General features: G+C 48.5%; 1 protein-coding gene across 1 annotated transcript; it reads left to right on the forward strand.

Moving 5' to 3' along the window:
- The first annotated feature begins 4,907 nt into the window (after nt 1-4,907).
- LOC144101922 (anaphase-promoting complex subunit 10-like) lies at nt 4,908-20,830 on the forward strand. Its single transcript, XM_077635153.1, has 4 exons — nt 4,908-5,038; nt 9,626-9,744; nt 9,833-9,995; nt 19,905-20,830. Exons 2-4 carry the CDS (start codon nt 9,687-9,689, stop codon nt 20,107-20,109), a joined length of 426 nt encoding a protein of 141 aa, XP_077491279.1. The 5' UTR covers nt 4,908-5,038; nt 9,626-9,686; the 3' UTR covers nt 20,110-20,830.
- Nucleotides 20,831-27,344: the final 6,514 nt, after the last annotated feature.

The following is a 27,344-nucleotide window of genomic DNA, read 5'->3' on the forward strand; positions in this document are numbered from 1 at the left end:
CAATGTGCTGTCACGTGGGTCCGGAAAACCGTGACGTCGGTTGGGCACGTCGTCTGCTTGACACGCACGTGCGTAACGGAGACGACGGAGATACGGGAGCAGGGCAAGTCGCAAATTAATGGCGAATAGTTCCGAGTCAGAAGGCGAATAATTTTATTTTGGCGAGGACACTGATTATGAGGCATCGGAGGACGACACAGACGATGAAGAAGACGCCGCGCTTGCGAACCCAGGCAGCCACTTTATTTTTACACCGCTTGAGATAAACGTGGATGAGTTTTTTCCTGTTTGGATCTGCACCAAACCCTGGCCTATGCCCCACCGTGGGTATGTGCCATCGCATTTCAGGCAACAACTTTATTTTTGACCCGCTGGCCAGCGATTCTGAAGAGGAGGCAGGCGACAGGCCCGACGCAGTTCAGGTTGTGCCATCGGACGCCGAGCGTGTAGGCAACGTCAACTGGTAAGCAGCGTTGTTGTCGTGTTATTTTGCTGCTCGTCTAAGGGATTTTTCTTTGTTTTCGTCCCAACTGCAGTGCCCGATCTCTTTGCCATTATGTCAGTCACTAGCAGTCAAACATATATCGCGGACAAAATTTAAACGAGGCCACTAACACGTGCAACCCCGCATGTTTTAACTCGGTCTTTGCTGTTTGCGTAAATAATGCGTATATATTTGGTCGCGAGCACCCATTACGCCGTTTGGATGCCATTTCTCTACTCGCTCAAGACATTATTGTGGCCGCAGGGCAGTGCGCGCACCCGTGAGCGAACTATGGTGAGCCTCTGTGCATTTCTCGAACAGCTAGACGGGCTTGACGTCCCGTCTGTTCTGCGCCAGGTAGTGATGCGCTGTGACCGAACGCTCCCCGTGCACTACCTCGGACGCTTAACAGCTGGGCGCCCCACCCCAGCTGTTGTGTGCAAAGTGTTGTGCGCGTACTGTGTTTTTATTTCTTTTTCCTTCTTGACTGTACACGCGCACAACCTGGACAACTTTATTATTACCATTTGTAAATAGTGTATATATGACCACTCCATAGCTAGATGCCCTTTCTTAATTGCTGTCCCCTCACCTCTTTCATTTCTCTTCTTCATACTGCCTAGCTGCTTTCCTTTATTTCCGCTGCCCCAGCTAGGGTGCCGCCGACACAGTGATGGCAGATGCCGGGGTTGGCAATAATCTTTTAACTTCTTTTTATTATAATTTTTTATCAATAAACACTTACTACTACATGCCATTTCTCTCTGAACTGTTTGCACGTGTTCTCCCACGTACATGTATAGTTACGCGTAGACTTTGCGTGATTGAGGGGCATAATTTTGCCGCTCCAGCAAGCCATTCGCACACCTCCATTCGTTTCTTTAATTTTGTTTGTGCTCCGTGAAACACACGATCTTGCGCTTGTCGCATGATTCGTGGCGAGCGTGCGCTAATTCGAGAAGTCGCAAAAACGCGTCCGATGAATGCACAAAGCGGTCTTTCCGAAATTGCCTTAGGCTGCGGGCGCGACGGCTTGCAAGCGCAGTTTTGCGTGCTGCAATAGTAGTAGGAGTAATAATAATAATAATAATAACGACGTTTATCCTCGGTGTGAATGCGACCGCTGTCGCGCCATGGATGGACACCGTGCTCGAGTCTGTGCTGCCGTGAAGTGGCCGCATTTCAAAGATTTATATCCCCACCCCGGGTGTCCAGACTGCAAGAACAGAGACTGTGAGGCGGATACCCACCACCTGTTGCGGGACTGCCCGGCGCAGAAGCCGACGAGAATTCGGCACCTGGCGTCAGTGGGACTCTCATCGGACAATCCGAATTCATATATTGCGTGGACACAGGGTCCATATCATCGTGCACGTACTTCTTGATTTCATCAGATCAGCTCAACATTTTTCATTTATTTAAGCATCTTACTCATCTTTCACTTCATAGTTTTTATGCCCTGAGGCAATAAACATCGCTTCAAAGAAAAAAAAATCCTTGAAGCAGCTGCCCACATCCCCGAGTGTGCGCTGTGCATCACCAGCAGCCACATGTTTGTACAGGGGTGCCTTAACATCTACGCACTAAAACTTGCACATTTGGCGCTACTGGAAGATAGTACGGCCTTGTCAACGCACCAGAGATCCACAGGTAACTGGATGTTGCATGTTCGATCATATATAAGAGGCACTTGCGATATTGTCATGCTCCACTCCTGTATCAGTTTCAATGATGACATTTGTGTCTCCTGCATTAAACTCCACATTTGTCTTGACCTTCAAACCTAGCTTCGCCACCATTTCGCTTGTAGCTATATATAGTTTGAATGCAGCCACCTTCGTATGAACTAATTAAGTTTTAAAGTTTCAGGACAGTGGTTGAAATTTTGGCAATCCTGACAGCAAGGCTGAAAGCAGTGAAAATATAGCTTCCTACATAATATTGCTACATACTCTCTTTTTCTGTCTATACACCTAGCCTGGCGCCTCAGTTGCTGGCACTTGCCACTGATATTGAACAACTAATGGAAGAACTGATTCAGGGTTCTGTAACTAACAGTTTTTTTTGTGTTTTGCACATCACCATCATAACGCAGCGACTATTTTTTGCAGTCGTTACAGGTACACAACGTACCGACAGTTTGTGCGCTGGATTTGGCGTCGCCTTGGGAGGAGGAATCGCAGAGTTTTGAAAGCTGTGTCATGGGAGAAATGAGAAATGCTTTCCCCGCACAGCTATACTGTAGGTTTCACTACCTGGAATAAATCAGTGTCAGAAATGAACTGTGCCCACTGAAGGTAACAAGGTGTACAGTCATTTATTTCGCATCAAAATGCAAAGCAGAAGAAATATATGCACTCCAGGTAAACCAAAATAATAAAATGTACATTAGTCTGAATTATTAGAACTGATATTTAGGACAAATGTGTACAGATATACATATACATACTTTGGGCTGGCCTAGCTTCACATACAACATATGCATGAAATGCTGCCTTCAACAATACAACTGCCTAAATTCACACCACATAACAGGGTTTGTACCTGTGATGTAATATCACACTGCTCTGTAATCACTATGAATGAACACACACATTTTCATACGCAACAGTAAAATGGCAGAACAGCTATACCTGCATTAGCTCCCATGCATAAAGAGTGACCCCAGCCGAGCCAGTTTGTGCCAAGCATATGCGGGTATGACAGACATCGCTATACAATAGACTTCCTCAGTTGTATGCATTTTTTTCAAATTCCTGAGAAGTGCATCAAGCCCGCATACTGCGTCAGGGTGCATGCCTTGCCTTCTGCAAAGCACTGATTATTATCATGTTAGCATTTCCTCAATATGCATGTTATCCAGATGAACCAGTTTCATAGAATCAAACCTTGCCTTCTGCAAAGCACTGATTATTATCATGCTAGCATTTCCTCAATATCCATGTTATCCAGATGAACCAGTTTCATAGAATCAAACTCTCTCCCATTATCTTTTTTTCTCCCATTTGCTGACCTCTGTTTGAAAGGAAAAGCAAACAAATTCTACCCTGATCAGCAATACACTAATGAAGTTTTGTACAAGCAATACAGCATTTAAAGTCATTTCCAAATATCAAATGACTTTAAAGGGCTGATTTTGTTGAAGGCGAATAATGAACTTAATATAAACTTCCCCAATCAGAGCATTTAAGAAATGCAGAAAACTTGCATTGCTTTAAAAAAACTACTATAGTGACATACGTTAAGGTAACAATATTTCCGTTAAAAATCTTGGAACAGCTGTGCTTCACAATGCAGAACATTAAAAACAAGCATTTTCTTATTTCTTTCTCATGAAGAGCCTAACCCCGAATATTACGACCACGATTTATAATAACTCCACCGATCTCAACAGCTTCCTTATAATTCAACTAGCCCACTTACCAGATAGCGAGAGGTTGAGAACGGAAGCTCGATGCCGCGCGTAAAGACTGACATGCCCAAAGCATGCCAGCAATTTGCCCTGTTTCTCATTTCCATCCAGAATAAACAAGCTTCTAAAAAGTTGTATTTTATACCACTGTTTAAGTACTCCGTCGGATCGAGTCGAGCCACTGGTAATTACGTGCATGAGATCTACGGATTTTAAATTAATCAAGGGTGGCGCTTTAAATTTCACTGCCATAATGTTCTCGATTTCAACGTTTTAATTTCCAGTGCAATGAACATATCGCACGTTCCTTCAGCTAGTGTGCAGTTTACTGCTTAACCTTATTGTCATTCTTTATTTTCACTTCAGTATGGCCAAATGAAGGCTATGCGGTAAGGGGCTTAAGAATTTCTGAAATAATTTCGCTCTCGAGAGCTTAGTAAATAAAAAAAAACGGTTGCATGGTTAGCATCGTGTTTTTTGCGGGCGAAAGCAAACTGCTAGAATACGTCAACAAAGTGATCTATATTTGGTACTGCAAAATGTGCGCACTGTGAATGAGCTCGCGTAGTTCTTATAGTACGAAATATTTTTTTTAAAAGAGCGCTTTAAATACAAAAAAAAGTTTGCTTCGCGCTCCCCCGAGCGCGCGTATCACGGCGAGAATTCAACGCAAATGCACACACCCGCACAACAGCGCACCAAGCGGGCGCCGCCGGAAATCATCGACATCGGGACCTTCGCCATAGCCAGCGCTTGCCACACTAGGCAGCATATTTCTAGGCACACAGCGTCGGTGCGTTCGCTCTGCGACTGACCAATGGGGAGCGCAGAGACGGCGTGTGACGTGATGTCACGTGGGAGCTGTTGCCGCGGTGGAAGCAAACTGTCTATTCTAATCAAAACTTGCGAAATATTGCCTTGCATCTAAAAATACGCTGGTAATAAAAATCAACACATATTCCGTGTGACGTTTCTGTCGCGTTTAATAATGGGTTGCCTATGCAAACCTTGCCTGCCCTCCGACCAAATACGCTGTGTCGTTGTTGCACGCAAAGACGGTGAGAGAAAATCGTACTGCGGCCTCACCGAGTACAACATTTTCGGTCCAGTCCCTGAAGCGGGCCTCCCTTGGACGTTAACAAGTAAGCGGCGAGAAATTCCGTGCCTTTTGAGCGCTGTCATACCCAGCGAAAGCGCAGGCTTACGTCAGCCAGTTTACGCACGCAGCGGGGGAGCAGCGGCCGTCGGTCGGCTGCGGCCACCGGCGCGAAGTTACTTTCGGCAAAGACGGCACATCACGTGAAGGAGTTAGGGTTGTCAGGCGCCACTGAGATGCGACGACAAGCGCGCCGCTGTACTTCCTCACGAGGAAGAACACTTCATTCATCGGCAAGGGTTGGGAGATGGCGGGTTGTTGGTCGCAATAGGTGGCCGGAAGCCACTGGCTCTCGGGAGCCTCTTTGGCCCGCTCGACGGCCCGGTGTTGCACCTTCGTGTCGGAGCTGAGCAACATGGCCTCCCACTGCTCGGAAGAATAAGGAGCTGACCAAGGTCCGAAAGAGGCGGGCCTTCCGGGCAGTTCCAGAGTGTATGAACTCTTTTAATGTGACTTTATCGCCAAAATGAGTGCAGGAGGGAGAGCATTGACTGGGGTATATGTGAGATTATACTGCAGGGTAGGGGAAGGAGTGGGTCTGTTGCCGGCGCCAGGTGATAAATGCTCAGTATTTTGCGTGCCTGAGGATTTCGCTGCTTTTAAAAAGGCTGATTTAGCGCAGCCGCTCGGCCGTCCAATACGTTAACGCGTGGCCGCTGCTACCGTTGCGCAGTGTTTGCCCGCATTTTCAATGCGGTCGTTTAGGTACTTTAGTTAGCGTATTTACCGTGTGGGAGTAACCGTAAGACTATCTACCGTATGAGAGACTAAAATACTCCCTGTGTCCTGCGGCTGTAGTGCGGCAAGCAAAAAAATTTGAGCATGGTGCAACTGTCGTGCTGTGCACTCAATACGGAGAAGTTTCGGTCACGAATCAGAAAAGCACAATGTTAACGCGTTTCTACAGTTAGAAAACGGTACTGAAAGCAACTGCCGGTTGGTGCGCATAAAGAAGACATCACTGAGCGAAGGAAGTAAATAATAGTTAATAATCCGGCTCAGGTGCAAAGACGCCAAGTGATCAAACAGTTGATTCCAGCTGAAACCGGTTGACACCACCTGAAAAAAGCTCCCTTGAACCACACCTGGGGCAAGAAGGGTGACATGTTTACAACGAGCCCTACCGACCCAGTAGTGAAATAATGACATTTCAAGCGAGACGAAGTAAACCGTTCCGGCATGCCCTTACAAAAATTGTCTATAGACAGTCTATAGACTTCTTGTAGGCTTTATTGCTTTCCTATAGATATTTCATTTCTCTATTCATAGTCTGTAGACTGTCTATAGACGAAAGTCTACTAAAAGTGTATGGCCATAAATATATAGATTGTCTATAGGGTTTGTATTGCCTATAGACTGCTCTCTAGGGTTTGTCTATAGAGATTCTATGGGCAGTCTATCGACTGTCTAAAGAAATTTTTTGTAAGGGTGAGAAAATACCCTGAAGCTATATTTACTTTAATAATTTTCCATCGCGCACCGAAACTTTCCAGGTGATTCATGTACCGCAGTGTGCTTCACGTATACAAACAGGTTCCGCAGCAGAATCGCCTTCCCCATGCGCCGTTGTTTTCTGAAATCATCATGCAGTGGTTTTCAAAAGGGATAAAAGTTAAAATGATAATTTGCGCTCAAAACAAATTGGCTCCAAATGAATTTTTTCTCACAGAAAAATATGCGCTAACATAGCGATCCTCTGGCTCGATAAAAGTGTCGATTTAACAACAGTGCCAAGCGGTAGTAAGCCGGGTGGGTCTCATTTGGTTCTGCACAGCCAAGGAAAGCTTGCCACATATTCTCGAGTGATTTATGGAGAGTCAATCTCAATTATTGTCGCATGAAATTTGCCTTCCTAGCTTCATTCTTCGGTTGCCGACAAACGCTATAGTGCGTGTGATGCAGCGAATGCTTCAAGCGCGATCAAGCGACTGGAGCTGTCGAACCAACTTCCTGGCGAAATATCGCATGTGCAAGCCTGCGCAATGGACAGCGATGCGACAACTCAACGCTCTGTGTTTACAGTCGGCAGTCTTAGCAAACTGTGAACGCAGCAGGGCGCGCTGCCGCGATCGGATTGCAGCCGTTGGAGTTCGCAGGGCGGCGAGCTAGTCCTGCAGCAGGTTCGCTCATCGCCGCGAGGGGCGCCCCTGTCGGCGCCGGAGTTACGTTCGCCCGTTGCCTCAATCCTAAGGTTCTTTTCTGCGACACAGGACCCTAAACGTTAATGCGTTAAATGTAGCTACGTTACAGTAGTCCGGAAACCGAACTCGATAAAAGGATATACTGCTCATACACGAGCTCGAAAAAGCCAGTTCAGCACCTCATTACCAGCTGAACTTCACAGTCAGAACCGATTCACATTAAGAAGGAAGCGCGCTTTTGTCATTTCGAAATCATTCACACAGAACGAGCTGAGCATCAATACACGTGGCGCGCCTGCCGGCTTGATTGAAAACCACATCCTTCCCAGTGTTTATAATACCTATCAGTCGGGAGACCAAAAAATAAAAGGAAAGCATGCGTCAGTCTCAATAATATTTCGACAGCATGGACGCAAAGAGACACGTTCCGCAAACCGCAACACCACTCATGGCAGGCGCCGTTGCACCTGCTCGCTTGGTTGAAAAATAACGAGCCAGGCTGTTTTAGAGCGATAGCTCTACTCAATGCATAACTCGAGTTTCAGTTCGAGCGATCCGCGTGACATTGAAGTGACCTTCGGACTTGTCATAGCAATAACCTTCAGTCAGATGTCGAAGGATACTTTGACTGTGGCCAATCCGATGGTGTCTCGAAATTAGAAGCGGGTCGTTTCCAAAACGCTGCCCATTCCACCCCCAAATTTGGCCCACCCCACTCGCGAAGACCTTCACCCATTTGGACCAAAATCGATGTACAGGCTAATTTAATTGTGCTCGATAGGATGGTAGTCTACAAACTTTACCAGGCTACTCCTAAATTTGGCCCACCTCCGAAAGTTAAACTTCTTCGACTTAAAATCGAGGTGCAAACTAACTTGACTACGGGCATCACGGTGGTAATCTCCAAATTTGACCCGGGTCACTCCCAAAATTTAGCCCACCCACCCCCGAAATTTGACCTTCGATTTGGCCCAAACCATGTCCAGCCTACTTTGACCTTAGACATTCCGTTGGTTTGACCTTTGCGAAGCCTCTGCATTTAAACGGAATCCAAAGCAAGAACAGCTATCGCTCGACCATTCGGTGCAACATATTTAAACCGCTGCTTTTTTTTTTTCTAAGCGACAAGCACTGCACACACATGACTCAACGGGGAATGCACGAAGCAACGCTCCCGCCTTAGTTCTTTGACGAGAGCCAAGGCGCAAACTCGTTAGTGCACATTTCCCCATTTTCGATCCATTCACAAGCCACTAACCCTCCTCCTCGCCGAGCACACCAACAATGTGATATCGGAAATGTACGGGGCATTCATTCGTAGATCACAATCGGCACATTGGCGGCGGACGGCGCTTGAGGACCGCACACTGCACAAGAGAGTGTACGAAGGCGTACGAACATGAAACAACAACCCGCCACAGAGATGTCTACTGCTCGCCGCGATGCGACGCGTTACTCGTCGGTCACTCAGCAACGCGCCGCAGTGGTAGTTGTCGGGGCGCGGGACCACTGCGCAACTTAGCGCATATCCGAAGGAAATTGTCAACTGGCGTGGTCAAATCAGAAGGCGTTGGCTCCGCGTTGCAATTAAGGCGGAGGAGGTTGTGGGCAGAGGAAAGGAGCGGTGACTGACGCGCTCTGTCACTGATCTCTGGCGGTTCGCGGAGCGACAGCTGGCCGCGATTTTGCGCCCACAAGTGAAACGACCCACCTGGTGTGAAATCCCAGGAGTGTAGGCCATGTAGTTATCGCTGCAGAAGTGCTGTGTCAAGATCAGGTGATCAGATTCACTGGCACTAGGATTATATCAGCTGGCTGTGAAATAAACAGACCCAAAAAGCCTGTGGGGGCGCTACCACAGCTATACACTGAGCTGATTGCTGTTATTATCATTTCATCGAAACACTGAAGGACACGATGAAGTGGCTTGAGATCTCGATCCTAATTTATCGAGCTCGATTTGCTAAACTTTGTCTTCTCATTCGTTTATTGGAAGCGCCAGATTTTAATTGATGTCCAGAGCCGCAGCGGACGTCCTGTAAGCAAGGCCTTTCTACGCGCACGCCACGTAAGTTTCCTCATAGCTGTCATTCATATCGATCATAATCTCGACGTACAGAAGGAAGCACATGGGCCGCCGCGGTGGCTCAGTGGTTATGGCGCTCGGCTGCCGGCCCGAAAGACGCGGGTTCGATCCCGGCCGCGGCGGTCGAATTTCGATGGAGGCGAAATTATAGAGACCCGTGTACTGTGCGATGTCAGTGCACGTTAAAAAGCCCCAGGTGGTGGAAATTTCCGGAGCCCTTCACTACGGCGTTTCTGATAGCCTGAGTCGCTTTGGGGCGTTAAACCCCCATAAACCATAAACCAAGCCAGAAGGAAGCACATGCTTGACTTGATGGCGGATTCGCCTTTCTCCCGGTTGTATTTAGGTGCCAGCGAACATTGTTTGCCGTGTCATCGACTCATTGCCTGCACCCCTCGGTACTGGAGATGGCTGACCGCAACCTGCGATGGCAAGCCGCTTGGGAGGTCTCATCCTTTATGCCCGGTAAGGTGCAAATAAGTCACGTCTGTAGCGGCATTTAATCGTGTGAAACAGCACTGAACTCTGTTGTCCTCCATGTCGGCTTTCACAGGGCGCGGCGTCGACAGGCTGCATGACGACTGCGTCGGCACTTACTGGCAATCCGAGGGCCAACTTCCGCACCTAGTCAACATCCAGCTTCTAAGAGAGACGACAGTCCGCGGTGTGATGATTTACACTATCTACATAGAAGACTTCAGTTACACTCCTCGCAGGTACGTGTTTCCTGCAAACCGAGTCGGCACGCCTCACTCATGCTCTTATATGGCAGCATCGCTAAGGCTCGTGCACAGCTCAAGAACGCGTTGCATAGCAGCCTCCGGAACCGTAGTTCCTCCAAAGAAATGAAGAAATCACGGTGCAATATAAAGCGGCTGCAATAATGGCAGTTCGTTAAACGTTCCCTGGCCGACCTATGGAAGAGCTGAATGCACTTGTTTAAACGCTCAATCTATTATCGTGTCATTAACATGCCGGTCTTCCGTTGCAGTCCCTGCTGGAGGGGGAACGAGACGCTGCGCTGCGTCGTATGATTGGCCGAATATTGTGGTCGCTGCTACGTGTCATGAAGACGTACTGTTTTGTGCACACCCCGGTCTTGTTCATGTTGACGCTGACATTGGTCTTTAACTGTACTCCTACATTTGCTGCAAAAGGTCGGCTCTCCACGGATCCTTCCTTCTTTGAGTCTTCACTTACATTCCCACGGTTGAAAAGAGGAAAAGCGGGAGAGTCTTCAGTTAACGTGTTGCCTATAGAGTAGCAGATAAACGCGCTCATCATCTTTGTTCGTGTTCGACTGATAATAATTTAATAATTGGTTTTGGGGGAAAGGAAATGGCGCAGTATCTGTCTCACATATATCGTTGGACACCTGAACCGCGCCGTAAGGGAAGGGATAAAGGAGGGAGTGAAAGAAGAAAGGGGCGCCGTAGTGGAGGGCTCCGGAATAATTTCGACCACCTGGGGATCTTTAACGTGCACTGACATCGCACAGCACACGGGCGCCTTAGCGTTTTTCCTCCATAAAAACGCAGCCGCCGCGGTCGGGTTCGAACCCGGGAACTCCGGATCAGTAGTCGAGCGCCCTAACCACTGAGCCACCGCGGCGGGGCACGTGTTCGACTACCGACATCGTTTTCTCGGCGTGGGCGTCCGCGGAGAGGAGAGCGCGGAGGGTCTGCTGCACGCGGAGAGAGCGAACAAGTGGCGAGAAGGGAGAAGGCGCTGCCAATTGGCCGATGTCTGCGGGTGCAAGCCTCTTTGTCTTTCTCTGCGCCACTGCTCTGTGTAACTTACGTGCAGTGTGTCTCGTTCAGCACCTGGTGGCCACCGGCGATGACAGACCCTGCATGCTGCTGAATAAGCGTTACGACGTGTAGAGAAGGGGGGTGGCAACCGCATTTCAAGATCCTGCATTTCGCGCAACGCAGAATGGGAGGCCAACATACCATCGGCGTTAAGATTCCAAGCACGTCATCCGACTCATGGGCGCTGCACCCCTCACCAAGCTCCACCAAATCTGGACCCCAGACATCGAGGGACTGGAGGGAAACGAGAGGGAACATGCTCTAGCTCGAGGCATCGTCAGGCTGAAAAAAGGACGCGATGGAGGCAAGCGAAACCCGAAGCTGTTTCTCAAGAAGTTCCCAGACAACCCGTTTGTTTACAGCTCCCCTGTGCGTGATCGCCTCCATCGGTTTGCCACTGTACGCTGCGAGAGGCGTTTCCGACCTCACTGCATTCCGGCTGTGTCTTGAATTTCGCGACGCGTTACCGTAACTGTGGCTCCAGTTTTTTAACTCTTTTCGAGAGTTTGGAGCTTATGTAAACTTCCGGCCTGCCTTCCGACCAAAGCTTCATCTCCACTCTTGTAAGCTCTTTCCAAGCATCGCAAGTGGTAATATCTTTTCGGCATATAGAGTCGGTAGTCTGTTTCTTTTCCTCGTAGACAGCCATGCCCCGGCGTGGAAGCCTCTTCGCGCTTCTTATCGGCCACGCTCGTATACCCTTCGAAGCTTTGCCCATACAAATCTTTTACAGCTTCCGTAAGAGATAGAACGCCCCCGCTGGTGGGCAGTGAGAGGCTGCAGATTATGCAAGTATAGTTGACTTGAAACGAGGCTTTTGCGGACTCGAAACGAACTGTTCCCTTACACTCGAGCGGTGCACATAAGCGGTCCCCTTTCGGCGCGGTCTATTGCACAGGGGTGGCGGCCGAAGCGAGAGTAAGGGGAAAGAAGGAAGACACTCCCTGCGGGGCAGAGGGAATAGGCACTCGAGAGCTTTCCTATTTGTGTCTGCGAGAAAACGAGTCAGGGGTCGGCGTGAGTGGACCTGAAATATATATGACAGAAGCCAACAGTCACCGAAACAAAGGAGCTGCTATGGACGAGGGTGGCACTGGTGAACACACTCAAGGTTAGGTTACACTCACATAAATACCGCCGAAGGCGGAAGATTGGACAGTCGTCGCCGTAGCTCATTTGGAAGAGCACCGGACGCGAAATTCGGAGGTCGTGTGCTCAGACACCACTGGCGGCATGTGGTTGTTTTTTCTTCTGCTTTCTAATCAATTATCTCTAAATATAATTACCTAATAATATCTCGTTGATGAACACCACAAACCAAGAAAAGAAATCCTTTTCTCCGTGGTCTCGGTGACTGTTGGCTTCCGTCATATATGTCGTAACGAGCACCTCTTTTTCCTTCCCTTTGTCTGCTCAGTGTCCAAAAGCGTCATTTCCGACTGGGGCCTCTCTGAGGAGCTAGAACGCCATAGAGACTTCCGATGACGAACACAAGTATCTCCATCCAGGCCAATGAACGCCAAGATCGTAGTTGAATTCGCTGGGGACTTCGGGACAACGATAGAGCGAGCACGACCTGCCTGCCTGTTAAGTAAAAAATGCCCATAAACATAAGTATGCGCGCAAAAGCTCTACGCATCCATTAGCGAAGTTCACGCTGCAGATCCTGTCAGCTCTTGTCGGCTGTTGTTTTCGCCCTCTTTCATCATTCAGAAAGCCTAGGTAGCTGTTTAATTACGCGTATACATAATCAGAACATTCGACTCAGCAGCAACTCGAGAGCACTGAAAAATGCAGCTAGCTGTCACCAAACGAGGTGCGCTGCACCAGACAATTTTTTTCTCGGCAACCAAGCCAGACAGCGGCAGTTGCACGTGCACCATACCTTATCTGGGACATAGACCAGAAAAGATTTTCAGGTTTCAATAATAATAATAATTGGTTTTGGGGGAAAGGAAATGACGCAGTATCTGTCTCATATATCGTTGGACACCTGAACCGCGCCGTAAGGGAAGGGATAAAGGAGGGAGTGAAAGAAGAAAGGTGCCGTAGCGGAGGGCTCCGGAGTAATTTGGAATAATTTCGACTACCTGGGGATTTTTAATGTGCACTGACATCGCACAGTACACGGGCGCCTTAGCGTTTTTCCTCCATAAAAACGCAGCCGCCGCGGTCGGGTTCGAACCCGCGAACTCCGGATCAGTAGTCGAGCGCCCTAACCACTGAGCCACCGCGGCGGGTGCCTCGATAGGCCAGCGCCGCTTTCAGGGTGAAGACACCGCTCTCGGCGGGGTCATGTTGGGTCCTACTCTCCCGTTCAGCTGCCTTGAGCGCAATGCGGCGGCGCGCCGTTTCGAAGAGAAAACTGGAGCTGCCGCGTGAAATTGAGGAAATTTGGTTTTCTACCGAGACAGAGTGGTACCAGAGATTGTTTGAAAAGTGAATCGGAGGCAGTTAATCTAAAGTATACTATCTTTCGCAGCTAATCTGCCGAGAAAGTCGACGCCTAATGAACAGTCGGTGCACTCATGCGTGTTGGTTCTCTGCTGTAGCGTTCATTTTGCGCTGTGTTCCTTCATAATAGCATTATTTCAACTCGCGCAGCATATTCCAGTGCAATCTCTTGACCCGGATGCTGTACATTTCAGTTACTTTTCCAAGAATCAGGATTACTTATTTGGAGCTGCAGTTGCATATTGGCCAAAGCCTGCCATTCAGTCACGTTCTCGTTCGGCATGAAACAAATGCGAGAAGCTGCGTTTCATGGCTGCTAATTCAAATAATTATGAGGATGCAAAGATAAGTTGTTCATTATTCCTCCGTCCCCAGAAAAAATTGTTCTGAAAAACGAGCGTTTTCGCATGCCTTACCTCTCATCTTTTGGGGTTAACTGTTGGTCAGGGCGTCTGGTTTGACCTGCGATTGGCCATTTTTTCGGCGCGCGCTGTTACGAGCGAAGCCAAATAGCCGGTGCACTTTAATAGTGTGGGCAGAACACCCGGGAAAACAACAGTGCCTCATAACTTGGTCTCGAACTGCTGCATCACACTACGAGCTCGCTTCAAGCAAATGGGCGTGGCCCGTTTTCGCCACGGTTTTGCAAGTTTCGTGCGCTCTCCGCCGCCTTTCTTCTTCGGATTAGAGGCGCCTCGTTGTCGTTACGCGTAACGGCGTCTCTTCTCCCGATTACAGCCGCCTCGGTGCACATCGCACGTTCTTCACCACGCTGTCAGAAGTCGTATGTTTTGTCCACCAGACCACAAGTGCTTGCACTGATGACGTAGACCAAGACAGCTAAAAAGCGAGTGTTAAAACCTGCCATACCACATCAAAAATTTGCCGAGCGGCTTCTTCACAACCTGATCACAAAGACATTTCCCAATAAGGCAGCTGTATTATTTATACGCTCTTGCGTGTAAGCGAGTATGTGAAGCTCTCGTCTCAGCGTTTTGTTCAGTTTATTATTTGTTTTGTCTTAATGGCACGGAAGCATTATAACTCCTCCCCTATCTTTACTTCATTGCGCCAGCTCACTACGAATATCCTGGCGCCAAACCTATCTTCTGTGCGTCAGTGAGCATACAAGCCGTGGCTGCGTGACGCGAACGAAAGTCGGCGAACGAAAGTAATCGTTTATTTTCCTCCCTTTTCGTATCGTTTTTAAAGAAATCACCACTGGGGAAAAAAGGCTCCCTTCATTGCCGTCACGCAGCCACGTCAGTAAAATTAGTCACGCGTGTTTCTGGCCAACCATATCCTATAGATTACTTTTTTCTGCCTGTTTCGATGACAGCAGCAGCAGAGATGCAAGCATGTCAGTCGTGTTCACTAGCCCGCGTCTTTCTGCGTGCTTTACTTCAAACGTGGTTTTCCAACTAGCCCAGACTCATTCCTTAATGAGAGATCTATTGCCTCGCCCGACGACTACCGAGTGAGACAGCAAGCAAGCGTCTCATAGCAACTGGAGCAGACGGTTATTCCGGCTGCGGTAGCCGCGTTTCGATGGAGGCGAAACGCTATGGCGCCCGTGTGCTGTGCGATGTCAGTGAAAGATCCCCAGAGGGTCGAAAATTTTCCGGAGACCTCCACTACGGCACCTTTTTCTCTCTTTGTTCTTCTACTCCCACCTTCCTCTCTTCACTTACGGCGCGGTTCGGGTCTCCGCCTAGATATGTGAGACAATTACTGCGCCATTTCCTTTCCTCAAAAACCAATTTTCAAATTTTTCCTGTGCTGCTCTGGCTCCCCTTTCTTAGTTTACCCTGGCAGAGACAATGGCATGGAAAATAAGCAGTTATCAGAGGCTGAGTTTGTGAGGTCCCTTTGTGGATCAGTCGCTTTTGATGATTTTTCTTCATGTTTTGAAAGGAGAAATAAATTGTTAATTTAAATTTGTCCACGAATAAAGCGACTTAGTCGCAACGAATTAGGAAGACGTCATCGCATCGCATCATCAGTCTACGTGCAGTCAACACCATTCAAAAGGAAACGCAACCATTGAATTATTTTGTTGCGGCCACAAGCCACAAGGGAAGCAGTTCAGAAAATATGACTTTGGTTTCAGACGCGTCCCCAGCTTTTCACTCCAGAGCAGTGAGGCGACAGATTACTTGGAAGAGAAATTTGACATACTTTGAATTTTTCACATACTGTGCAGCAACAAGACAAAGAGACTTCAAAGAATGTTGGAAAAGTGGATGTTGATTACGCAAAAATATTATATTTGGCAGGTCATGCATGCTCCGCGCTGCTTCTATACAAGAGAAACTTGCGGTCTTGTGAACACTCTATATGTTCAAAGCAACAAAAGCAATAATTCTATGCAATTCGGTGACCCTAATATAGTCCATATTATCACTATCAAGGAACATCAAACAAATGTTGTCCCTTTAAAGTGCAGCCGTTGACTGTGAAACACAGCAGTCCGTCATAACTTTTCGATTATAGTGAAGTCGGAGCGAGTGCATCATGCATAAAATACGCTCAAAACTGCCAAAACACTACTACCCGCGACTGAAACAAGTATGCACTGTCTATTTCCAGATCAGTAGCATTATTACAGTCGCCACGCGACCGCACAGGAACCGTGCCAGACGCACAGCGCTCTGCACGCAACTGACGCGTGGGACTCAACATGCCGCTGCGAGGGGGAAACGGCGGCGCGGGTTACTACAGAGGGTGCCCCCACCCTGAAAGCTGAGGAGAGCGGGTATCCAGGCAACCTACGGCAGGACACCGTCGGCAAGCTCTAGAAGGGCTGCTCACCACTGTACTGTGCAACGCCAGTGCATGTTAAGAACCCCAGGTGCTCTCCAGTATACGGCGTCCCTCATAGTCTGTGTCGCTTTGGGACGTTCAACCCCATAAACCAAACACCAAACCTAAAGACTTCACTACCGCACCGGGTGCGACACTGACAGGGTGTGCAAGGTTTTGGTGTGGTTTCGGAAAGTTTTCAGGTTAGCCTAAGGTTGGCACCAAGATTACCAAGGTACACATACAGCGATTAACAGTAAGCAAACAATGTGTGTGTACTACGGCCTGGGGGCGAAGCCGTTTTACGTGCTGCGATGTTGACGAGAAGAAAATAAAGCGCTCACAATTAGCACGACATTTCGCCCTTTTTGTTCCTCCTTTGTCAACCGGCGCACTTGTTGCGGTTCGGCCAATAGGCGTGATATGTCTGTCGGGGAGCGCGCAAGCCTGGTAGTGCTCAAGACCTCTGAGGTAAAAATAAACTGCCAACAACCTTTGAAAAATGCCGCCTTTGCCTTTCGGCCGCTTTGAGGCATAGCTATTTTAAATACGGGATTAACGCACCATAAGTGCGACCTCATACGTGACACTGCATGCCGGCTTTTGTTTAGCTATAAACAAAGCAGGTCGGCTGTAATGACATGTTCAGGAATTCTTCGATCGTTCTGCAGTATGCTAACTAAGAGCGCAATTGTTACGTTGCAAACAAGTGCTAAAGCGTATTTTTCATATCGGTAGTTCCCCACCAGGCGTAGAAGTGTCAGCGCGACTAGAGTTAGTGTGCTTTTCTTTTTTTGAACATTGAAGTGCGACTGTGCCAAGACGTACAGATGTGTTGTTCAGTGTGACTTGCAACGCGGAGGGTGTGGTCTGGGATTTCTTCAAGGCTACTGGTAGTTCGGTAGCTCTAGCGTAAATGAAAACGCATTGCTTCCAGGCATGTTTATCACGGCAAATTCAATTGATATACAAGGTGTTTTACCTAAGACTTAACACAGTTTTTAAAATAGGCTTTTTGAGTTATAAGAGCGCTTTTTTTTCGGCACAGCATTGTCACCGCTGTAGTACATAGAATACTGCTGAGACGTGCTAACTAGCAAGGTGATTAACTAATATTGAATAGTTAAGTTTTTAACTAATTACTTTTACGCTAGCTACTTAGTTACTGAGAGGCTACATCGCTCCAAAATACATGCGCTTTCGAGAAGCTTGCAGGCAAAGCAACCTCTCCAGTGTATGCACCTCGTAGAAATAGCCAAATTTTGTTGATCCACATCGCCGAGGGTAACTGCGTTTTCGAAATCGTAAAATCTGATACGGATATTACTAACGGTGGGCTACACGCCTCCCAATAATTAAGGATCCTAACAGTAATAGCTCAAAAGTCAATTAATCAATATTAGTTAGCCAGCCTGCTAGTTAGCTCATCTTAGCTGTATTCTGATGTACTGTAGACCGTTTACAGAGAGTAGTTTGCTCTGTCCACGACAGGCGGCGCCACTAGGACGGACGCAACATCTGGCCTTCGGAGCCGTCGTTAGCAGCACCGGCGCGCAGTGCGAAACGCTGCTGCACAGCTTGTGGACGGACATCAAGCGAGGAATTAATATCTAGAGCTAATGTCCCTGTGGTCTAGTGCCAGAAAAATAGTCGCACGTGTTACATATGGGAAACTTCGCGACAATTTTGCTGCAGTTTTTCGAAGAGCTGTCTTGCCACTTCATGGTGCTTGCAGAGAGAACAGAACGTTAAAGTGTTGTTCCACTCACAAAAAAATCATAATCATATCACAAACGCCATGCGCCAGTTCACTTCAGAGCCAGCAGTAGCTGCGGGAATGCCAGAACGAGCGTACATGCCTGTAACTTTGCTCATCTTCAACACTGATCCAGCGCACTAAATACGTTGCATTATTATTCGCCGATGCAGCTTAATACGCATTTAATGGCCGCATTTTATTTTCTCCCCTTTTTATTTCTTTTATTTTACCTTTCCCGCACCTCTCTCCTTCCGTCTTTAGCTCCCAAACTACCTTCCCCTTGCAGACTACCATGCCAGTGACTTCCAAACGCCGGCTAAATTATATTTTCCCATTAAAGGATATTTATCTATATATAATCGGTGCTATTTTAGACCTTTGCAATAAGTGCTTCCTGGGCGTCGGCACAGTGCTGACTAAACTGTCGTGCGTACTTGGCGCTAGCACGGTGGAAGCGGTAACAGAGCTTTTGCAAAAGTCCTCAGAGGAGGCGTTTCGACATGCAATTCTCTCGCCCAATGCAAAGCTCTACCGGACACCGGACAGAGGTGAAATTTATCAAGACATGTATATTTCCGCTTACTCTGGCTGGCTACATCTGTGGCTGCTGAACTCCGGAGCAGTTTTCAGTTGTACTTAGCAAGAGAGCACAGTCGAACGTCGCCGAGCTTCTGAAGGGGCCCTGGAAAAACATGCATATTCTTCTTTTGGAAGGCGGAATGTTAACGGATGATAAGGTAAATGCCTGGGCGATCGGCCGGCGATCACACGCACGTTCGGTTGTAAGACGCGTGTGCACAGTTGCGGAGCTGTGAACACATATTCCTTCAGTCAGAAAAAACATCGAGCTCTAAAAAGCCAGCTTTCAGGCATTGTCCCGCTTCTAATCTGCAGTTCGACAACAAGGTATGCGATCCAAAAATAGCGTTATACGGTGAATTGACTGAATAAATATGAACGTCAGGTAGCTAACCGCGGTTTGTTGACACATTCGAGCCGATGCTTATGGTTTATAGGTATTTAACGTCCCAAAGCGACTCGGGCTATGAGGGACGCCGTGTGAAGGGCTTCGGAAATTTCGGCCACCTGGGGTTCTTTAACGTGCACTGACATCACACAGTACACGGACCTCTAGAATTTCGCCTCCATCGAAATTCGAACGCCGCGGCCGGGATCGAACCCGCGTCTTTCGGGCCATCGAGCCGATGCGGGCGGTCCGAAGGAGACAAGTAAATGAGCTGGTTGAACCAAACATTATCCAGTGCCAACACGTTCTATGAGCACTCACACTAAGTTTTTGTGCCGTCCAACAGCTCGTTATTTACAGCGAGAGCCGGAGAAGCGTCTTGCAGCCGGGCACCAGCGCGCCGGCAGCCGTCGGAACGAGAAGGCCCGAAGGCCGGCGATGGCGAAATGGTCACGTGACCAAATATGGCGGCGCTCATGCTCCCGCGCTGTAAAGCGTCTATACCGCTGGTAATGCTACGCCTAAAAAAGCTCTCCTCTAACTTATAAAGCCTAATATAAAAAAATTGCCTAAATTCTTAGGTGAAACACCCTGTGTAGGGCAAATCGCATTACATCGGACGTGGCTGCATTGCAGGTGAGGCTGAGTCCGACTGTGCATCCAAAAGAGAAAATTAGGGTTGTGCACAGGTAGCAGGAAGCAGTGCCAGTTCATTCGGTCTAGGAAATCGTGTCAGCAACTCGATCGATTCTGGTGTGAACGCTGATTATCACTTGAGGGCAACAAGCGGACCGTGGTAATGAGTAGGCATTAATGCTTTTCCTCTTTCCAGGGTATCTGTGCGAGTGGGACCCACCCTTCAAGACCTGCACGAAGTGCACGAAGCAGAGCTGTCCGCGCCCATGGGCTGGGTGTACCTGCCAACGGAGGACTCGGCCGGCCAGCCTGTGCGCACCTCCGTCGTACAGCTCGCGGTGCTCTCCAATCACCACTGCGGAGAGAACAGCCGCCTGCGGCTGGCCATGCTGCACTGTTAGCAAAAAAAAAACACCTATAAGGGAGTATAAATGGTTAGAGCCACTCTTTAAACTCCGTACGTGAAAACATTTACTCCATGAATATGGAGTAAAAACATGACTGTCCTTCTTTTTACTCCCATGAATGAGTAATGGAGTAAAATGGAGGATTGACCTGCATTTACTCCAGTCTAGAAATGGAGTTAAGCCAAATACTCCCTCAGTCCCGAAATGGAGTAAAAAAGTTGTTTTTTATTTAGTCAGTACAATGTACGGCAAAATTTTTTCAGAAGTGATACATTCACATTAACAGGTACTGCGCTACAATTCACGGATACGTAATGACATTCGCAAGTAAGGGGCACAAAAAGAAATTCCATTAATTAGCAATAAATTCACAAAAGGACGGCATTTTTAAAAATTTTCTTTTAGTTTGACCCATATCCACTGAAACATAGCTGCATAATCGCTGCTGCGAACAGGATCTGTCGCGGCTCCCAGCTGTCAATGTTTGTGTCGATTAAAAAGTATGAGGACATTTCAGTCACCTTAAGAGTGGAATGCGATAGCATTAGATTTCGCATTTGTCCCTGCTTCTGTTGAAACTTCTGTATGTGTTTGCGACAGTTTCTTCGCAATTGTCGGTCTGTCAACTGTCATGTTCGTCATACCAGCGGCAACAGAAGGCATTCTTCTTTTGGTGTGACATTGCCGATATTTGAATATATCCCATTTATTTTTATTTCGTTTTTGTTGCAATTTTTGTTGAACTGAAACACCCAACTGACCTATATCCATTTATTTCGAGTAGCCTTCTACTGCCTCTTCATCCATGCCATCAATTTATCTTCCACCTGCCACGGCGAGTCGGCTGTGAAGACGTCACAAGGCCACATGACTTCGCTTGCTAAATCACTATGTCGCATCAAAGTATGTTAGGATGATGACACGAGGGCACGTGGCCTCTCTCGACCAGTCAGCGAATTTTGTTACATCGGACGGCGGATTTGGCTCCTGACGCGAGCTGCAATTCTATTACTGCAATGCTATTGCCCTTTTAAGTGTATAGACACCAAATTTTAGGTTGCGCATGTTCGTGCAGTCATGCTTAAGATGCCAGCATGCATGAATCGCCCTGTGATGTTCGCCTACGACCGCTAAATAATTCATAGAATATCTTCTCTCACTTGTTTCGGTTTCAACAACCAAGTGATGACTATGGCGCCAAAGGTCATCATAGGTCACGCGAGGCTTAAAAAATGTGCGGTGTACTCCCTGCTTCGTTGTTTTAAATATGTGCCGCGTCAAAGGGAGCCTGCATCAAGAACAGGAATCACACCGGATGAAAATTGGTTTCTTGGAAAGGAGCGCAGCAAATGTCTAATTTCTCAGTGAACACATCAACCTCGCCGGGAGGGAAGGAAGGAAGGTGGGAGTGAAAGTGGAGAGAAATGGGTGGTGTAGTGTAAGGCTGCGAAATAATTTAGCCAACCTGTCTTTCTAGGAATAGTGTAGAAACAGCAACAGCAATTATGCTGCCGTTGTCCTCATGCCTTACATGGCCTGCACTAAGCTTTAATGCTGTAGCCATTTCTTGGCTGTTGATACCGAAACAAAAGAGAGGAGAAATTCAATTATAAATTATTTCGCGGTCTAAGGCGAACACCCCTCGCGATTTCGCGCTAGCATATCCAAGGGGATCAGTCAATTAAAGGGGAGAGGGGGAGAATCTGTCGACGCCATTGCCTCTAGAAGCTCCTATAAGCATTTCCTGGCCTCTAACTTATGCACTGACAGGCAACGTTTCTAAGTGTTATAATTGTCAAGGTGGTGCAATAAATACTTTTGCTTCCAATGGTCAATTATAATGCACTTTCGTAATGCTCAAACGGTGAGTACCCTTAGCATATAGCAACAGAAAACTATTGGGCTAAACTTTGTTGGCATCTCCGACGGGCAGGTCGGGCACATAGAATGGCAACACTGAAGGCCAGGGCTGTCACTGTTTTCAATGCACAGAACATCGGTATTTATTATGGAACGAAATGCTCGAAAACAGCAAGCAGTGACAGAACACATCCAGACTTCCCAGCAACGAGGTGGCAACGTACCTAAAAACATAACAGCACAAAGAATTAAACATTCCCATCAGAACAATGAACAGCATCAGACATAGTATGAGTGAGCTTATGTCCCACTGGACACAATCAGTTATTATGCTTTTGCTGAACTATTGCATTACGTTGCACTACAAGAATACCCAGACAGTCAATTGTCTGACAGGCTGTTTTAATGAAAGTTAGCTTGCGCTCTAGGAAAAAGGTGAAAAGCGGAAGCGTAAAATGTGCTTAGGAGAGCATGTTAAATGTAACAAAACATTTCTTTTTCTGTCCCGAGTCAGTCTGGTGCAGAATAAATGCAGTCAGCCTTTCAACCCACGTGATCAGAAGCAATAAATAAGCTAAACAGTAAAATGAGTCCACATTCATACCGTTGTGTTATACAAGTAAGCCCCTTTTTGGACACTGAGATACATTCAGGAACTGGAGATATAATGTGCTTTATAGCGACACATGTAACATTATGCAACAGATTATAAGAACCGCATACTTGTGACATTAACTGGTGCAGTCAGACACTCATGAAGCAAACGCAAAGTACAAAAAACATGTGAACAGAATGGGAAGTAAGATTTCAAAAAATGGTGTACAAATAGAAAGACGGTGTGCTATGAGCAGCAAATGCTGTTTCACCAGATTCTGAACAGTGAATGGATAACACGACGTGGCACTAATGTTTATATGCAAGAAGAAACAAAGCAAACAGACTGCTTGCAACTGTATTTTGTTCATTGCATGGCACACTCGCATGCACGTAAAAGACGATGAGGTGCATCTCTTACAAACTGCAGAGGACTATTTCTGAAGAGGTGTCGCAAACCACCAAAGAAGGAAATAACTTGTCACTGGTGCTGTAAAGGAAGTGTTGCACCGATCATGTCAACCGGTTTCTTTCCTTTATGAATGACTGTGTGAAAATGAGCAAACAAGCTATCGTGGGCTGACTTACAATTTGCAGAGATAGGGCAATGTGTAGACCCTTGTTTAAAAGCCTACGCCTACTTACAATGGGTTGCATCACACATAGACTCAGGCACTGAAATGTGCAATTGTTAGTGACATTGCACACTTGAAAATGTTTTTGTATTATCGACAGAAATGTAAACGCAAGAAAACATACATTTCCACTAACCAAATCTGAAAATTAGTATACTTATGTACTTTTGGCGCTGAACATGGGCCATAATTTACTACATTTACAAGTAGGAACACAAAGCAGTGTAAATATGGTGCAATTAGGCAATTAAAGCACTGACCATGCTAAATAAATGCGTTCTGTTCTGCAGTACCAACCGCTCCAAGCGGCCCAGGCATAGCCTTAGCGCAAGGTTCATGGAATGAAAGCGAATACCGAAAAATACACCTCACATGCACGCGTCCAAATCTTATTGGATAATTGGCAGCACGACCTTATTGGGGGCATATTGCCGCGAATATTTGCAGTGTGTTCGTTTTTCAAATCTGCCGCCACATCACTTTATCGCTTTGTTTGCTGCGCACGACGCGACTAGATTTATCTCGATTGATCGCAGCCAGGCAGAGCTGATTCTACGTTCCGGAATGTTCTAGTAACTTTGCGCTCTTTATCTCGAAAGTTCGCTATCAGCTTTAAATTGAGCACGGCCGACAGCGGCCGGCATTCTGTTCGACGACCGCCGGGCACGCTTGTCGCTTCGCCGCCGCCGAGTGATTCAGTCCATTTTGGGTGCAAGTCAGTCCAATAAACAGTTCTTTTAGAAGACCCTTTCGTCCTTCTTCATCGCTGCTTCGACTGCCGTCACCACTACGTGACATCTGGTGGAGGTGCTGGGTAGCCTTCCATGTTCCGGACGCCCCCTTCAAGTTGTGAAGCCAGCCCTGAGCGCTTCGCACCCGTGTACGAGCCAGCAGTTCAACGAGCCAGCCGACGTCTCCAGGGAGAGGAGCCTGATTTCGGGAAACTGCCGGACCGCACAAGACAGCGAAAAGACGCGGCTACGAGCACCGCAACCTCGCCGAAGATGTCGACACCGATCATACTGCAGCAGCCGCGGGTGCCGCCAACTTTCAATGGATCCCTAGGCGAAGACCCTGAAGAATGGTTGGATCAATTTGAGCGCGTGGCATCATTCAACATGTGGGATGATGCGGCAAAAATTGGACACGTGTTCTTCTCATTGGATGGCTCCGCACGCACGTGGTACGAAAACTACGAGTCGTCCCTTACGATATGGGAGCTATTCAAGAGAGAACTATTGAAGGTATTCACCAGTGTCGTGAGGAAAGAAAGAGCCGAACGACTCCTCGAGTCCAGGATCCAGCTTCCGAATGAGCCCGTCCGCGGTTACGTCGAGGAGATGAAGCGCCTCTTTCGCCGCGCCGACCCCGGGATGACCGAGGAAAAGAAAGTTCAGTTTTTAATGCGCGGCGTAAAAGAACAACTCTTTGCAAGCCTCGTCCGCCAGCCGCCAAAAACAGTCGAGGAATTCATGCAAGAAGCCTGCACGATTGAGAAGACCCTCGACGTCGGAGCTCGGCAGTACAATCGTCCTTCCTCTGCCTGTGCAATCCGTTCGGACACGCCGGCCACAACCAGCGACAGCTTGCGGGAAGTTATCCGCGAAATCGTCCGAGAGGAGCTACGCCGATTACTGCCATCCTCCCCACAGCCACAAGCAGCGACTCTGATGGACGTGGTACGGGAAGAAGTGCAACAGACACTTGGCACCCCGACGGCCACAGAACCCCAGGCCATGACCTACGCCGCTGCAGTAAGGACTGCCCAGCCCCAACGACAACCCCCACGTCCTCCCCGAGATAAGCCACTTGTTCCACAACGCCGCCTCCCAGCCCCCGCCCGCTCAGCTTATGGCCGATGCTCAAGCCCCAGGAAATGCGACGCCTGGAGGACTTCCGACAACCGGCCGTTGTGCTTCCATTGCGGTGAGGCCGGCCATATTCTTCGTCACTGCCCGTACCGACGTATCGGTCTTCGATGATTTGCCATTAACGCCCCACGACCACGCTTCGGGCAACGTCCGCAGTAAATCGACGAGTACCTGCGTCGAGAAGAGTACACGCCGAGCCGCTTTTCGCGCTCACCATCGCCGTCAACCTCGCGCTTTGCGTCGCCACGCCGCATCTACGCAGCCGCGGTACGAGGAAGGTCTCCCAGCCCCCGTAGGGGAAACTGAAGGCAGCAACCTCTGGAGGTGAGGTTGCTCAAGAGCGAAACGCCGAAGATCCTCCACCGACCACGCCCCATGAAGACGCTGCACCCGCGACGCCGCATGAAGAACCGGCACTCGCTGCACCGACGCCGCACACAATGAGAACCCCGACCACGACGCAGGCTGCCTTGAAAACGACGCCGCCACCCAGGAGAGCTTCGACCACACGCCCCGCCCGCGACTCGCATACGCGACGAAGCCGTGACCCGATGCCAAGAGCGACGTGCAATGCAAGAGCCAGGACCTCTGACTTAGAAGTGACTATCGACGGCCGGAAAGTTACCGCTCTAGTCGACACAGGAGCCGATTACTCGGTGATGAATTGAACATTCGCTGCGCAGCTGAGAAAAGTCACAACGGCTTGGGACGGCCCACAAATTCGCACCGCAGGGGGCCACCTCATTACGCCATCAGGACGATGCACAGCGCGAGTGACTGTCAAAGGACATACCTATCCTGCGACCTTTGTTGTGATACCGCAATGCTCCCGCGAAGTGATCTTGGGTATGGATTTCCTTAATGAGCATCAGGCGATCATCGACCTGCGATCCAAGCTGATCACGCTTTCGACGGACGAAGCCATCGCTTCGATGAAAACTCTGGAAAATCAAGTTGCCCTGAGTGTCCTGGAGGAAGAAGTGAGCGTCCCACCCCGATCAAGCGTTATCCTGACCGTAGGCGCCACGAAAGCCATTAACGCTGAAGCCATCATCGAGGGCAACATGCAGTTGCTCCTAGACCGAGGAATCAGCATCGCAAGAGGCATCGCACATTTGCGCAATGGCCAGGCCGAAGTACTGCTGACTAACTTCAGCGAAGAATACCGGCACATTAACAGAGGAACGACGATTGCTTTCTTCGACGAAATATCTGACGTACGAGACTCCTTCGCCCTCTCCGACCCCTCCACAGAAGATTCGCCTGACCAAGAGAACTCGCCCACTTTCGACATCAACCCAGCCCTGCACCGGAACAGACAAGACCAGATCCGCAATCTGCTTCAAAGCTACAGTGAGTGTTTTTCGACATCGCCGAAGGTGCGACAGACGCCAATTGCCAAGCATCGCATTATAACGGATCAACACATCGGCAGCAGTGCTTCTGTGGCGCATGTTCTTATTTCCCCTGCATTTTGCAGCCTACACTACGTATCGGATCACCCCAAGACTTGGCCCCTTTTCATCAACATGACAAGCACGAGTCCGTTCTGAAGCCTGCTTATTACCAACCCCTGCTACTGCGCACGCCCGCGGAGCGCCATCTGCATCACCTGAGAAGGCCACATATACCCAACTCTGGAATTGGACGCTTTCGTTCGGCAGCAGTGCTTCTGTGGCGCATGTTCATATTTCCCCTGCATTTTGCAGCCTACACTACGTATGGGATCATCCCAAGACTTGGCCCTTTTCATCAACATGACAAGCACGAGTCCGTTCTGAAGCCTGCTTATCACCAACCCCTGCTACTGCGCACGCCCGCGGAGCGCCATCTGCATCACCTGAGAAGGCCACATATACCCAACTCTGGAATTCGACGCTTTCGTTCGGCAGCAGTGCTTCTGTGGCGCATGTTCATATTTCCCCTGCATTTTGCAGCCTACACTACGTATCGGATCATCCCAAGACTTGGCCCTTTTCATCAACATGACAAGCACGAGTCCGTTCTGAAGCCTGCTTATCACCAACCCCTGCTACTGCGCACGCCCGCGGAGCGCCATCTGCATCACCTGAGAAGGCCACATAGACCCAACTCTGGAATTCTACGCTGTCGTTTGGCAGCAGTGCTTCTGTGGCGCATGTTCTTATTTCCCCTGCATTTTGCAGGTAAGCCCGCGTTTTTTCCACTTCTAAAATATTGTATGCCTTTTCCGCGCTGCTGCCGAGCCAAGTTGCGTCTTACGAGTTGTTGCGTCTTACGAGTTGTTGCG

The sequence above is a fragment of the Amblyomma americanum genome, chromosome 1 (assembly GCF_052857255.1).
Source record: "Amblyomma americanum isolate KBUSLIRL-KWMA chromosome 1, ASM5285725v1, whole genome shotgun sequence".
Classification (NCBI taxonomy): Eukaryota; Metazoa; Arthropoda; class Arachnida; order Ixodida; family Ixodidae; genus Amblyomma; species Amblyomma americanum.

Coding starts and splice junctions, on each gene's coding strand:
- LOC144101922 (XM_077635153.1), top strand. CDS start 9,687: ATGGCTGACCGCAACCTGCGATGGCAAGCCGCTTGGGAGGTCTCATCC. Junction 9,745..9,832: donor GGTCTCATCCTTTATGCCCG/GTAAGGTGCAAA, acceptor CGGCTTTCACAG/GGCGCGGCGTCGACAGGCTG. Junction 9,996..19,904: donor TTCAGTTACACTCCTCGCAG/GTACGTGTTTCC, acceptor TCCTCTTTCCAG/GGTATCTGTGCGAGTGGGAC.